The sequence below is a fragment of the Quercus robur genome, chromosome 4, assembly GCF_932294415.1.
Source record: "Quercus robur chromosome 4, dhQueRobu3.1, whole genome shotgun sequence".
Taxonomy (NCBI): Eukaryota; Viridiplantae; Streptophyta; class Magnoliopsida; order Fagales; family Fagaceae; genus Quercus; species Quercus robur.
In genome coordinates this window covers 69079733-69093756 of record NC_065537.1, presented here as the reverse complement: position 1 = coordinate 69093756, position 14024 = coordinate 69079733, and the positions used below count along the sequence as shown (strand labels likewise).

The 14024-nt window shown below is 33.1% G+C and overlaps 2 protein-coding genes across 26 annotated transcripts in view; one reads left to right on the top strand and one right to left on the bottom strand.

Moving 5' to 3' along the window:
* The first annotated feature begins 395 nt into the window (after positions 1-395).
* LOC126724214 (THO complex subunit 1-like) lies at positions 396-7168 on the top strand. Of its 4 annotated transcripts, none has more exons than XM_050428645.1 (6): positions 396-603; positions 1988-2071; positions 2365-2418; positions 2781-2855; positions 4085-4178; positions 6847-7168. In XM_050428645.1, the coding sequence occupies exons 1-6, from the start codon at positions 514-516 to the stop codon at positions 6948-6950; spliced, it is 501 nt and encodes a 166-aa protein (XP_050284602.1). In that variant the 5' UTR covers positions 396-513; the 3' UTR covers positions 6951-7168. The 4 variants fall into 4 exon arrangements, with proteins under 4 accessions (XP_050284602.1, XP_050284603.1, XP_050284605.1 ...); XM_050428646.1 differs by lacking the exon at positions 6847-7168 and adding an exon at positions 5553-5695; XM_050428647.1 differs by lacking the exon at positions 2365-2418 and having other exon boundaries at positions 399-603.
* A 1803-nt stretch (positions 7169-8971) lies between these two features.
* The window catches only part of LOC126724188 (putative disease resistance protein RGA3), a 60825-nt gene continuing 55772 nt past the window's right edge, over positions 8972-14024 (bottom strand). For 9 of the 22 annotated variants that reach the window (XR_007654679.1, XR_007654677.1, XR_007654673.1 and 6 more), the window contains 7 exons: positions 13573-13648; positions 13393-13468; positions 13074-13267; positions 12147-12375; positions 9818-9880; positions 9651-9726; positions 8972-9477 (listed from right to left, as the gene is read on the bottom strand). The gene's annotated coding sequence lies outside the window, so the exon portion shown is untranslated. Of the gene's footprint in view, positions 9478-9650; positions 9745-9817; positions 9881-12146; positions 12376-13073; positions 13268-13392; positions 13469-13572; positions 13649-14024 lie in introns of all 22 variants that reach the window. The other 13 variants (XR_007654678.1, XR_007654676.1, XR_007654675.1 and 10 more) reach the window with 5 other exon arrangements.

Below are 14024 nucleotides of genomic sequence, written 5' to 3'. Positions count from 1 at the left end.
TTATTTATTAAAATTTTGCTATTTTGCAACAGAAGGACCCTTATGAAACTCCTCTTGGTGTCTCGTCAACAAAAGCCAAAAAAGAAAGGGGATGATAAAAATAATAAAATAATAAAAAAAAATCTTAAAAAAGGATTGTTGGAGTTGACTCATATTACCAACACGTTGGTTGGTTCAGTGGTAAGGAGCTTGTGGCCCTGCTTGTCAGGCTTGGGTTCGAGTCACCTCCACAGCCAATTGTTGGTGGGCATCTTTAGTGAGGTTGACCCCCTGCACGATTTGGCTAGAACGGCCTGAGCCTATGTCAGATCTGCGCCTGGGGGTAAAATATAGCCATAAAGGCCCCCATTTTTTTTTAACCAAAAAAAAAAAAAAAAAAAAAAAAAAAAGACTCATATCCGAAATTGGGTCACTGAATTTGGTGCCTTATGGGCCGAAGCTGACTGATTCGGGCACAGATATTGGGTCGGGCCGGAACCATCGGTTACCCAAGGTGCTCGACAGCTCAACTGTATGAGTAATGCTCTTCTTTCTCTCTGCCTCTCTGCTATTCCTTCTGTCGATTCCAGATTGGAGCATTCATTGCTTTCAACAATCAACATGGTAAGCCCTTCTTTTTTTGTTGTTAGCCACTTCAACCCTTCGCCTTGGTTGAAATTGCATACCGACTCTTTTTTTTTTTTTTTTTTTTTTTTTTTTTTCTAAAGTTGTTTTTCGTTTACCATTTGAATTTAATTATTTCCGCAAATTTCATACATGGGTATGGCCCAGTTCTTAACAATTTGTAAAATTTTCTTCACTGTATTGTTTAATACTTCCATTACCACACTGAAAATTATTAATCTCTACCCATCTATTTAAAATTGTTAGATGTAAACTTTGATTTCTATGTTTATCTTTGCTTTTATACTTAAAAAACCATAACCAGTATCCATTGTTAGGGAAAAATACAACCCAAGTTGAGGTTTTGAGTGTTAACACTTAAACCCTTGTGATAAAGTTAGTTGTGTAAACAATAAAACCCTTCTGGGGGTTTTGAGTGTAACAGAAGACCCAGTGTGGTTCTGTTTTATAGGAATGGGCACATGTCATCATATGTGCAGCTCACTGTTTATTCTTACAGATGTTTAACAGTTTACACATGAAACAGTACTACGTGGGTTAAGTGTTGAGGGGTATTGGTGAGGATAAGATGTGTTGGCCACCTGCTAAGAGTAGGGGCTTTGAGGTGAGCAGTTATTATCAGGCCTTGTTGGGTGTATGTACTCAGTCCTTCTCTTAAAGAAGTATTTGGAAGCAAAAGGTTGCTTCCAAAGTCGCGTTTTTTGTTTGGATTGCAGCTTTGGGAACTATTTTGACTATTGATAATTTACGTAGGAAGGTGTTGATTCTACATTGGTGTTGTATGTGCAAAAGTAATGGAGAATCAGTAGATCATATTTTATTACATTGTCCTATTGTTTTTGAGTTGTGGTCTATGGTGTTCACCTTGTTTGGTACATACTGGGTAATGCCAAAGACTGTGCTTTAGCTCCTTGCATGTTGGCAAGGAAAATTTGCTCATCATCGTAATGGTGTTATTTGGATGGCTGTCCCTCTTTGTTTGATGTGGTGCATTTGACAGGAGAGAAACAACCAGTGTTTTGAAGATTCCAAAAGGACAATAGCCAACTTAAAAACTTTTTTTTTAAAACACTATAGAATTGGATGTCTATCGTAGGAAGCCATTCTATTTTTTCAGATTATGATTTGATGGATGCTTGTTACTTGTGTATTTGATTGTTTTGGTCCCCTGCTGTATACTTCTTGTATACTTGGGTGACTCCATTTTATGACTTTGAATAAAATTTTCTTTACTTAACAAAAAAAAAGAAAAAAGTGTTGAACTCAAAACTTTGAGCGGCTTTCGTGTTTATTAGGGAAACCACATAGGGCTTATTATGGTATTAATGTTAGTATTATGGCATGTGTTGTTTATTATTCTCAGGAAGTGTTCAAGAGAGCCATACTACAGCCTGGGCCACCTCAAGCCTTTGCACTACAGATGGTTCAGGAAGTTATAAAACCTCAGGTAATTCACACATATCCCTCTTTACTCGTGATTCAAATATCAACTTCCCTTGTATAGGACAATCAACATGGATCTGCATTACCTTTGTTGTTATCATTTGTAAAATTGAACGATATAATGGCATTTGGGAGGGAATTATGATTTGATGGGTGTTGTATCTTCAGCGGATATGGCTTTGGATAGAATTAATTTAGAAGTTTTACTTTTATGTCTTGTGGTTTCTCTACTCTCTAACTTCAAATGATTGATTTAATGGTCTTTTTTTTTTCTTTCTTTGGCTCTAAATTTCCAAGGTAAGCCTTGAGCTCTACCCTAGTGGATTTGAGCATTTGGAGTGCGTGAAAAAGGTGGTGTGTGCAAACCTTCTAACAAGCTTTACTTATAAATAAGAAAAAAGAAATGACAAATAAAAAGCTCAAACCTTTATATGGGGGTTGTTCTATTGTGTCTCCCAGATGAATGATCCATGTTTTAACCGGGATCAATACTTGATCGTTGCTACGATTTCTGATCAGATCAGTTTCTTAACAAGTTAACATTTTACTATGCTCTTCAATTTTTCATATGCCGTGATCATGAAACACAACTAGTCTATCAATGGTTTGTGTGCTTATATTGTTAAGCTCTTCGTTGTTGTTGTTGTTTTTTTTCCCTTTTTCTTTTCTTTAGGCTTGATAGATGATTTGGTTTCTGTTTTTTTCTTTGACAGAAACAAACAAAACTAGCCCAAGATGAGAATCAATTATTAGAAAACATTCTTCGGACATTGCTTCAGGAACTAGTGGTAGGTTACTCTTTTGTGCTTGTTCAAGATTTCAATCATGCATGTGGTTGTACTTGTGCACTGTATTTTATCCATATCTTTTTATGTATTGATAAGATTTAGTTGGGTTTTTATTGTTTTTACATCCTTTTATGAATGGGTGCATTTAGTTGTTCTTGAAGAAAATCATGACAATATATTGTTTATAATTATTTCTTCCTGAATATGCTTGATTTTCTGTATGTTACTCCTGCTAATTTTCTGCTTTTTGGGTATTGAGGGACGGAAGCCCCTAATTTTCGATGTATCCATAGTCACTTCATTGGCAATAATTTACTAAGCCAATTCATTATGTCCTTTCACAAGACAACAAACTTGCGGCAGATCTGCTTGTATTGATTCTTTCTTTCTAGTTATTCCTTTCTATATACTCCATGTATTAGGATAGTGCTTTTCTAATGAAATTTATTACTTATTGAAAAAAAGGTCTGCTTGTATTGCTTCCATCATCTACTTATTTGGGTACTTCTTTAGGTTCTTTTTAAATGTTCTCCTGTATTTTTTTGTTCTTTTTTCAAATTTGGTTATAGAAAAGATGCAGATGTTGTTAAAAAAGAAGAAGAAAAAAACCAATGTTTGCTTGTATATTTGATTCAGGAAACATTTACAATTAGTTGATCTCATTGCTTGCTGCTTGCGCATTTTTTTATGTAGGACTTAATTTTGAAACTAACATAAAATTTGAGAGACTTCAATTTTCTCGAAATTAAATTTGGTTAATATGCTGTGTTCATTGTGTTTAAAGTATGTTTCTGAGAATTTTTCTTAAACTTTGGTTAACAGAGCAAAAACCCACACAAAAAAAAGTAGCAACTTTCTCCAGAGCTGGGGCATTTATTGTCCTATCGTAGTTCACTGACATTATTAACTAAATTTTGTATGTGATTGAATTAAGTTTTCTTGGTGTGATGTGGTGTGTTTGGCGTGAAAGGAATGCTAGAAGTTTTGAGGGATGTGAACGTTCTATGCTAGAGATTAAGTCCTTTTTCTTGAAAACTCTCCTTGAATGGAGTGTGGCTTTGTCTCATTTTTCTTGTTTTTCCCTTCCTGTTCTACTTGATCATTGTAATTTTGGCTCCTGATTTTTGCCCCCATAGTACATACCCAATGTACTCGGGTTGGCTACTTTTTTAATAATATTTTACGTTACCTATCAAAAAAAAATTTTAGTTTTCTTGTATTTTGTGCAGTCATCTGCAGTACAGTCAGGGGAGCAAATAATGCAGTATGGGCAATTGATTGATGATGGTGAAACTAGCCAGGGTCATATTCCTCGTCTTCTTGGTCTGTACAAGTTCCCCCTTGCTAAAAGTTTATATTAGGTTTTCAATAAGCTGTTTCTGATTCTCAGACCTCAGCTTTTTAAAAGAAATAGACCTTTTTGAAAATCTGCATTATTCATGAGTTTTCTGCAAGGAATCATGTCTTGAGATCAAGGATAGCAAGGGACAATTGGAAACTTGATTTTCTGATTGAAATTTTCAGAAAAATGTAGAGAAAAAAGTTCAAATTCAGTGTATAAATCAATCTTAGGGAGAAAATTCACTTGCTGATGTGCCAGTGGCATAGAAGATGACCATGACTAAAATTTTGGTTTAGTCAGAGGTTTTTATTTAGATTTAGTTGTAATTTTAACACTATTTTTACTTTATTATGTTCAGAAATCTTTATGTATTTATTTTTTTCTTTTAGGCTATTTCTGAAAATGTAATATTGGAATAGATTTTACATAATACTATTTCCTTAATTGATTCTTGAATTGAATACTTTTGTGTTTTGTTGTGAATCTCCACTTGAAAAATCTTTCTGTTAACATTCAGATTCAAGTAGTTCCTGTAGGGAAGTTAGTCCCAATGGATTTTGAAAAATTGAAAATATAATATCTGAGAGCACCATTTAGTTTCTTTCCTTTCAACTTGCACTGCTGTGTCGTTACGTACTTCCAAAATTTCATTTTGACAATGTCAACATAAAAATTGGATTTTCTTTTCATATATGGATTTCGTTATTGATGTACATGTTTAGTAATCTATATTCAGATTGAAAATGTTCCATGAATAAAAGCAACTCAGTTACATGGTCAATTAAGTATTTGTTTGACGTGAAGATCAGGCTAACTGCCTTAGGGACCAACAGCTTATATGTGTGCCACTGGTATGCGCTGTGGTTATGCTTCAATTAGATTGGTTTACCATTACCTTTGGTTTGGAGTCTTTGGACTTTAGAAATCTGTTAATATCAAGCTTTTTTGGGGAAATGGCTATGGTGGTTTGCCATAGAACAAGATGCCTTATGGCAAAGGCTGGTGGAGAAGAAGTATGGTAGTATGGTGTTTAAATGGGCTGTGTGGTGTTTGTTTATAAAAATACTTTAGGAAAAATGTTTGAAAATTACAAATATGACCAACCCTAACTAATTTGTTGAGGATTCGTAGCTGATCCCAAAAATTTGGGACTAAGGCTTTGTAATTGTTGTATATCTTTCTGGAGGGTAGTCAGCCACCCAGCATGCTGGGGTTAGTGTTTTGGTATATTTTAATTTGAAGGCTTCTTAGGGTGGACTTCCATAGGTCTTGAAAAAATGTAATAATTTATGAGTTTCCTTCATTATTTATTACTTATTATGTTTTCTCAATAACAAACTGTTTATATTTTCCAGCAATTCTATGGAGCAAGTTGTCTCACACATGCTTACCCCAGAAAGATGTAGAATAAGAGAGATCTTTCAAGATTGAAGTTAAATATTGTTACTGGTTTTTATTAATTTAGGTGTTTTAGATAATAATGTCCACCCCCCCCCCCCCCCCCCCCGCGGGCGGGCGGCGGCCCCCCCTTCTTTCAATTAAAACTTGTGCATGTTTATTCTTTTTTCAACCTTTGTTTTCATCTTATCGGTTTGGAATCTCTCTAAAAATAGTGATAAAATAGAAAATATTTTATTTTCCTTTTTAAATGTGACATAAAATAAAATAGTCTATTAGGTATGATATAAATTAAAAAATACCTATAGAAAATTAATTAAAAGAAAAACAGAAATAAATAGAAAACACTTCAAATTAGAAGAGGGGTGTTCCTGCTGCCTGATGCCTTTAATTAATGCCTTTTATAGGTAATTATGGTCCAATACTTTGTGTGGTTCTTTTGCCTGTCACCTTTAATGTTACAATGGAGCAATTGGAAACTTAAATGGGAAACTTCCTCTTCTTAAATTTTTCATTTTTGCATTTAGGAAGTTGAAACTTAAGTATGCCCCCACAGAGCTTACCATTGCCCTTAACAAAAGTTGCGCTCCTATTCATAAACACTCCATCTGTTGGTACTTCACTCTAATTTTTTTATATCGGTTTTACATAGGCCATAAGTCATCTTCCTTGGGTAGGATAAGAAAGAAAATGGCGGACTAGAACCAAGTAATCAATTGCCACATTATTGAGACTTAAGAAAATTGTTTTTTTTTTTTTTTTTTTTTTTTTTTTTTTTTTTTTTTTTTTTTTTTTTTTTTTTGTGTGTGTGTGAGTGTGTATTGTCATTAATAGGGCTTTCGTGAAAAGGGATTTTGTTAAAAACTATGCCAAAAATACAAAGTAGGCATAAAATGTAATAATTTAAGCAAGTATCAATAAATAAATAAACTTCATTGTAGATGGTTGTAGATATTTGATGAAGAGCCTCATTTGAAGTGATTGACATCATTCATTATAGAAATTCAACCTTTGTGTTAATGTCTTGGCAAAACTTGGCTACCCCGGCAGGAAAATTACGACTTTTGTATTCACTCTTGGGAGTTTTTGAACAATAGATTGTATCTTTAAGTCATATACATGTTCTAAGAATCAATCTTAGTTACATAGATAAACAGTGATTGGAGGAGTTTTTATTATTCATTTGTTGATTTTGTAGATTGTTTAAGTTTTCAATTATAATCATTTTTTTTTTTTTTTGGTTTCCCACAGTATTTCCTCAAGTCTTTCAATTAGAAACTAATCACTGTTCGTGTCGGGTGGGCCCACAAAGGGGTAAAGCACTAGCCCAGGAATTCTTTTCAAAGTGTAGGTAGCAGGACTCGAACTAGGGAGCACACCTAGTCGAGCCCAGTACAAGCACTTTGAGACCAAGAACCCAACCAACTTGGCCAACCCTCTGGGTTATAATCATAATTTTATATGAATGGGATTAGCTACCTTTGACATTTATTTTTATTCGTAAGTGTTGTAATAAGTCATGATGATTTAAATGGAAGATCTTTCTTCTTCTTTTCTTTTTTTTTTTTTTTAATTTTTTTTAATTTTTGCAATCAAAGAAAGTAGCACATGATTTGCACATGCCACCACTACCAGTGAGTAAAAAAGAGTCTTATGACTACACTCAAATATATATCCTTTCCATCCCTCTTTTGTATGCAACTTTAAAAAGGTATTTTTTTTTTTACCCAAAATAAAAACTTAAAAATGATATGATTATTAATTATAAAATTAAATATTGAAAAGAATAAGATCTTTTAAAATATCATATACAAGACAACTAACAGTTGTCAGTGATACTATGCTCGTCTTTGTAAGAGGAATCAAAGTTAGAATTCCCCCTCCCTTTATTGTTGAAGCTATCAATTTATATATTTAAAAAAATTATATACTTTAATTTTAATTATTAAGTGACGAATTTGACTGAATAAGATAATATTGGACATAGATATTAGGGACTTCTTCCTATAATGCCAAATGCATACCAATTAACATCATATTCTCTGTATTAAATTTTATCCTTTTTTTTGTACTTGATATCATTTTTTTTTCGACTATTTAATAACAATTTCTTTCATACAACAAAGGGTTTGAGAATTGAGACCACTAAAACCTACTTTCTTTGTAATAGTATAGATCTAGTATCATTTTGACATTTTCATCTAATTATTTTGGATTTTAGTGTTTTTTTTTTTTTTTTGATAGGTTGGATTTTAGTGTTTAATATAATATGAATCTTTTTATTTTTTTTAATTTAATATGAATCTAATTAAATCTAACTAATAAGTTTAGTAACACAACTTTTTCCACAACTCAATGAAGTGACACAATGTGAGTGGTGGAAACAAAAGTAATACTAATAACGAGTCCATGTAAAAATAATTGTCCACCAATCACAACCTTCTACTTCAACAAGTTGTAGAAAAAATTGTGTCCATGGCAAAATTGGAATCTATAAATCTACATGGATTTAGATTTGGTTTCAAATACTTTCTTTTTTAGATATAATAACATGTCCACGAATAAAATTAACATCATGTCCGATTTTTTCTTTTTTATCAGAATATGGTCGATACTCGATTTAAGTAGCACCTTCAAATTACTCATCTGCTTCAATCTTCAATGTGAGTTTTCTTCTCACTATTACGTGATTTCCTGCTTTTCAAATTATCAAAACTGCTCATCCGTGCTTTTTTACTTCAATGTGATGTTCAAATGAGCTTTTCCTTACAATCAATGTAATCTTAGCTTTACATGGGGATGCATACCGTCATCATGGCCAATACACATACATGCATGAATTACCCAATCGAGATTTGATACGTCATGAAGCTTTGAAGCTTTGGTTTTCTTTTACTTTTTGGCTCTCTCATTTACCGCCAAAATTTCCACAGTTAAAGAGAGAGTGTGTATGGTTGAAGCCTACCGTTTTGGCAAGATCACGGTGACTAACGAAAAGAGCCTTTGTTGATGAACTTAAGCTTGAGAATAGCCTGGGACCTGGGTGACTGAAAACAGGCCCAACCCACTTTGAGTGGGCTCGGAAAGAGTGGTGATTTGCTGAGACCAACTATACTAATTTACTGTGAATTTCTCAGTTGTTTAAGTAAACAAATGTTATTCTCGCTTTCTATCCCATTTTATTTGCAACTTTAGCATGGTATGAATTTTTCTAAGGAAATATAAGGTTCTTTTTCAAATATTATATAAAATTTAAGTTATGAGTGATCCTCAAAAAAAAAAAAAAAAAAAAGAAGGAAAAGGTTATGATTTAAGGGTAATCCATGGGTATTAATTAGCTCAACAGTTTAAATCTATTATCATCGAGAGATCATCATAGATTCAAATAAGTTTCTAGATATGTAGAATTTCTTACCAAAGTTTTCATCCCCATAAGAAAAATAAATAAATAAAACCTCCAAACATTAATTGGTATACAGACAAGTACAAAGAGCTCCCAAGTTATAATTGGAAGAGGAGCCCAATAAGTTGATCCACAAAAACCTCACACAAAATTGGCCCCCCAAATTAAAAATTTTGAAGTGAAATACATATACTTGACCGTCTACTTGGCAATATTAATCAACAAGTTGAGAATTGCAATTTCAGCATTCCGGTTGAACTAACTAGATCTACTCAATTGTCCTCATTTCTCTAACAAAACAGTTGAAGGTGACTAATACTTCTCCAAAGGGACTAATATGACCATTCCACATCATTATGTGATCTTTAAACATATTCATTGTGATAGCTAGATTCAAGACTTTGTTTGCTTAGGGCTGTATAGTCACCATTTGACAACCCTTCAATGGGGAACTACACGGCCGTATAATGGCTGACATCCTAAGGAACAATAAGAAAGGAGATAGAGAAATATGTTAGTCTTCACATATCTACTAAACATATGGTTATGTGTGAAAGCAACTTTTCACCCCAGAATGTGAGACAAGATACTTTTAAAAATCTAATAAGTATCTCAGATACTTAAAAATAAAAAAAGGAATGTCGAAATTTACCACAAACAAACATGTAGCCTCAAGTTTCACAAATTAGGGGTTATGAGACAGGTTGCATTCTTAGAGGAACTGTCATCTGTAGAGGAAACAATAGCTAAAATATCAAGTTATGTATTGACCAATTTCCATATACTTTTATCATTTTTCTAAAAAATCTTACAGCTTACCTCTATTTGCCTCTCTATTAAACCCAAAACAATGGCTCACCTTAAGAAATTAAGGCAAATATGCTGCAAAACAAGGATAGAAGCTATTACCATCTTAACAACAAAACATAATGCAGCAGTCATCAACAAGGAAGAAAATAGATAAATCAATAAGAAAAGCATGAGATAATCTATGGCTATGCTGACCAGAATAATAGCAGTTAAACAGAACCATTCTAATAAGTGAACAACTCCAGTAAACATATATGCAGAGGATAAAACTCTTGCTTAAGACAAAATAATGGAAAGTTCGTTAGAGTAAGGTCAGGAGTGAGAAGGGAAAAGAAGTGAACTATTAAACACAATCATATAACAAAGGGAGTAGTAGAGTAGATAGAGAGGAAAGTAAAAGGACAAAATTGCATTATGGTGTTTTCCCTCTTCTCAATAGATATTGTTGTTAAGCAGAAATACACATTTCAGCATTGCACTTATGAGTTTTTTTTTTCCTGCCTTCTTCAAGGAAGTATGAAACATAACTACTTGAATCTGAAAATAAATATTAAAAAAGAGAAAATTTTGCACTAAAGACAAAGTATCTGTGATTTAAAAATACTACAAGCCTAGCTAGAAGTAGCAAGGAGAACTTTACCAGAATAATTATCATGGATTATATCAAGATTTAAAATGTGTAAAATTTGTGAATGTCAAGGTCTAGAGCCAAAAAAAAAAAAATGTAAAAAATAAATTGTAAAAACTATACACAAAGTTGACCTTCAACCAAGTAGTTAAAACCATATATGAGACAATGGACAACCTACCCTTCAGAAATTTTGAAGGCATTCACTCATACTTCAGGTGGTAAGAATCTAAAATCTAGGAAGCGCATAAAATCCTGACTAAATACAGGGAAAAAGGATATAAGAACCTCTGCAGCTAATGGGGTGAGATCCTTCTGGACCTGGTTAGAATATTTTTGGGGCACCAGCAATCTTTTGCTCCATTATTTGACAAAGAAAAATTGGCAAAGTATTCATCACACATTTTAGAAATACCAAATTTCCACATGATTTTTGCTGTTCTTGATCTTTCTTGCCAATTGAATGAAGCATAAAGTTAATTTATCCCTAGAATTTTGCAACTTTAAACTCTAAAGCATACTGGTGCTTTTTGATGCACACTAAGCTACAGAAAATAAAATTGGGAATAAAAAAGGGAGTTATTCTGTGAAATTTTCTCAAGGACTACATACAAGGTGAAAATTAGTGACTGTTTTTCAGTAAAATATTAAGGATGGCTAACATGGATAATAGCTCCAAGCTATTTCCCTGAGCATTTTATTCAGGATTCACCTCCTTGAACAATTGTAACTCAAGGTCAAGAAGTGCCAGACATCACTTGGTCTATATATTGCATAATACGGAAATGAAATGCAAACACCTGTCAACTAAGTATGAGATACAATTCTGTAGAAAAGAACAAAATGAAAGGACATGGAGATATGAGATGCAGAATATAAGTACAATAGAAGAGAGTTCAATACAGTCATTAAATGGAATACATATCACTGCCTTGGTAATGGATTTTAGTATGCATATGATGAATAGTATCAACACTTGAGCCCTATAGTTTAGTGTCGCAATTCATTCTACAAATGAAATGACGTAGTTAGAATTTTATTACAAATATTTTTTTTAAAAGACCCTTAAAGAGATAAATAAAGAGGGGAAAAAAAGGAACAAAATTATATTTGATAATTTGTGAAGGGTGCAGCTTAATTAGCATACTACAAAATCATATGTATATTTCTTCAGCAAAAAGATGTTAATCTCATGGCACTAGTGCCCTTCCTTTGAATTGATTAATTATTTAGTGGACCTTAATTTTAGCATACAGATCACAAAAAAGGTTGACATACAAAACTAGTCTAAAATGCGTAATTGCACACACAGTATGGAACTATGGATCTCTAAATATTCAAACAGCAACATCTTTAAAAATAAAGTATAAAAAATTTAGAAACAACTTCCGCTCATTTTTGTAAGAAAATGCATATCTTTAGTATTATAAAAGAGTCAAGGCAAGTTCTAAAGAGTAGGACTGTATCAAGCTACCCCTCCTTGGTGAGATTAGTACTAGATAATAACCCTTAAATATTTAAAAACCCCAAAAACATATAGAACCGGCCAATTAAACCATTAGTTTATTAAATGTGTGGCACAATGTATTTCATTCACCATTCTAAATGATCTTCAAGAAAAATTTTCATATTGGCTCCTATATAATGTTTTGGCTATTGGCACAAAAATGATAAGTTAAGAATAGTTCAAAGGCTAGAATTACTCCTTACCTCCACATTGCTTTGCAGCGAATTACTCCATCTTTGGGATATTTAATCAAACTGCTTCTCTTACTAGTCATGTCTCAATCATCCTTACTCGTTCTACCTCTCTATGGCTTAAAAGTTCCATGTACACTATCCCCCATACTTGCGTGGAGGCCCTGCATGTTGGTCTCCTCCTCTTTTCATTGATTAATGAAAAGAACATGCACAACGTTGCCCAATATTCAAACAGAGTCTGCACAACAAAAATTAAAAGAACCAAAGGGGCTTTAGGAGGTAGACAAGTAGATAAAACACCAACCTCAAAGAAATGAAAAGTTCATAAGTTTGGATATTGCTTTGAGCATTAACAACCCACTATAGAACAATACATAAAAAATAAAAAATAAAAAAACGAGGGTATTCTGAAATCTGTTAGATAATTTACCATTAGATTTGTGCATGTCCACACACACTAGACTAAATAAACCAACTAGACTCTATCTCATTTTATCCTTTTGACTTAAATGAATTCTCCAGAAACATTTGGAATATGAACAAATTATTCAGCCTTATTGTCTCAACCCATAAACTACATAATTCATTAGTTGTTTACCAATTACCCAATGACATTGTGCAAATCAATTTCTAGTATACCTAAGATCATGTTTTAAGCATATATATAAAGAAAATAATTGACCAAACAGAATCCATTTAATAAGATAACTCCTGCATTGTTAGCTGGCATGGCAGACACTCCCGTAAGTAGTAAAAGTTTCTCTATTTCTGAAATTGTCAGCGAAGCAACCAAGTACATCACCATTGAGTCAATTGTAGGTACAAAGATATAAACTCTATCTGTTCTGCACAACAGAAGGCCTTTGAACATACAGAAAGGAAACAAAACAGAAAGAGATTTCCCTAAATTTTAAAAGAAAGAGAGAAGATGTTTACCATTGAGTCCACTACTTGTTACATGATTTCAGGGCCAGAAAGTTTTGAACAGGGCAGGTTCTTGAATTTTGTCTTAACAGTCAAAATTCAAGAAGAAAGGGCCACGGCTTTAGCAAAGAGAGAAAGTGCCAAATTACCAACCAATGGAAAAACCAAACGTTCTTAAATTTGGGTTTTGTTTTGAGCAGAATAACCTGTTATATAAAAGTGGACACAGTAAGAAAAATAAGAGCATCCTCTAATCTTAGTTTGTATTCAAGCAAAAAGAAAAACCTTAATTGGTAATTTTCAATTGAGTAACAGAGAAAAATTCAATCACCTTTGAATTTGTGCATGAATGAACAAATTAGACTCATTCAGTGATTCTCTCATTCTTCTCTGACTTCAAAGTCAGTCTTCACATCAGCGATTCAACATGTGAGGAAGCAAATAAAGTATTAGTAAAAGCGAATATGTGCTGGAGACTTTTATACCCAAAAAACATTAACCACCAAAATACCGGTTTAGTAAGCTAATTCCAGCTGTGCTAGCTGCCTGGACAAGTGCTCCCAAGTTCTAAGAAATTTGCTATGATTCTGCAATTATGAACAAGCAACCATATATGTCATTTTATTAACGCAAGTTTAGATGAAAAGATATAAATCATTATGATAAAAGAATAAATGATAGAACAGTTGACCTTTTTCATTCTCCTAATAAATTGAAGAAATCATGCGTCTTAATGAAGATTTGATGGGAAAAAAGGGAAACAAATGATTACCACTGAGTTCTTGACCTGTCGCACATTTGAAGTTTTTTCATAGGGTCCAAATTTTGCTCCCAAGCTTGTTCTTTGCCTTAGTTGGTTCTGCATCAGAAACCAAATGACTAAGAAGTTCTCCAAAATATGATAAACCTCAAATTGCATCAAGAAGAAGGGCATTTGTATATGATTGTCCATGAAAAATTGGA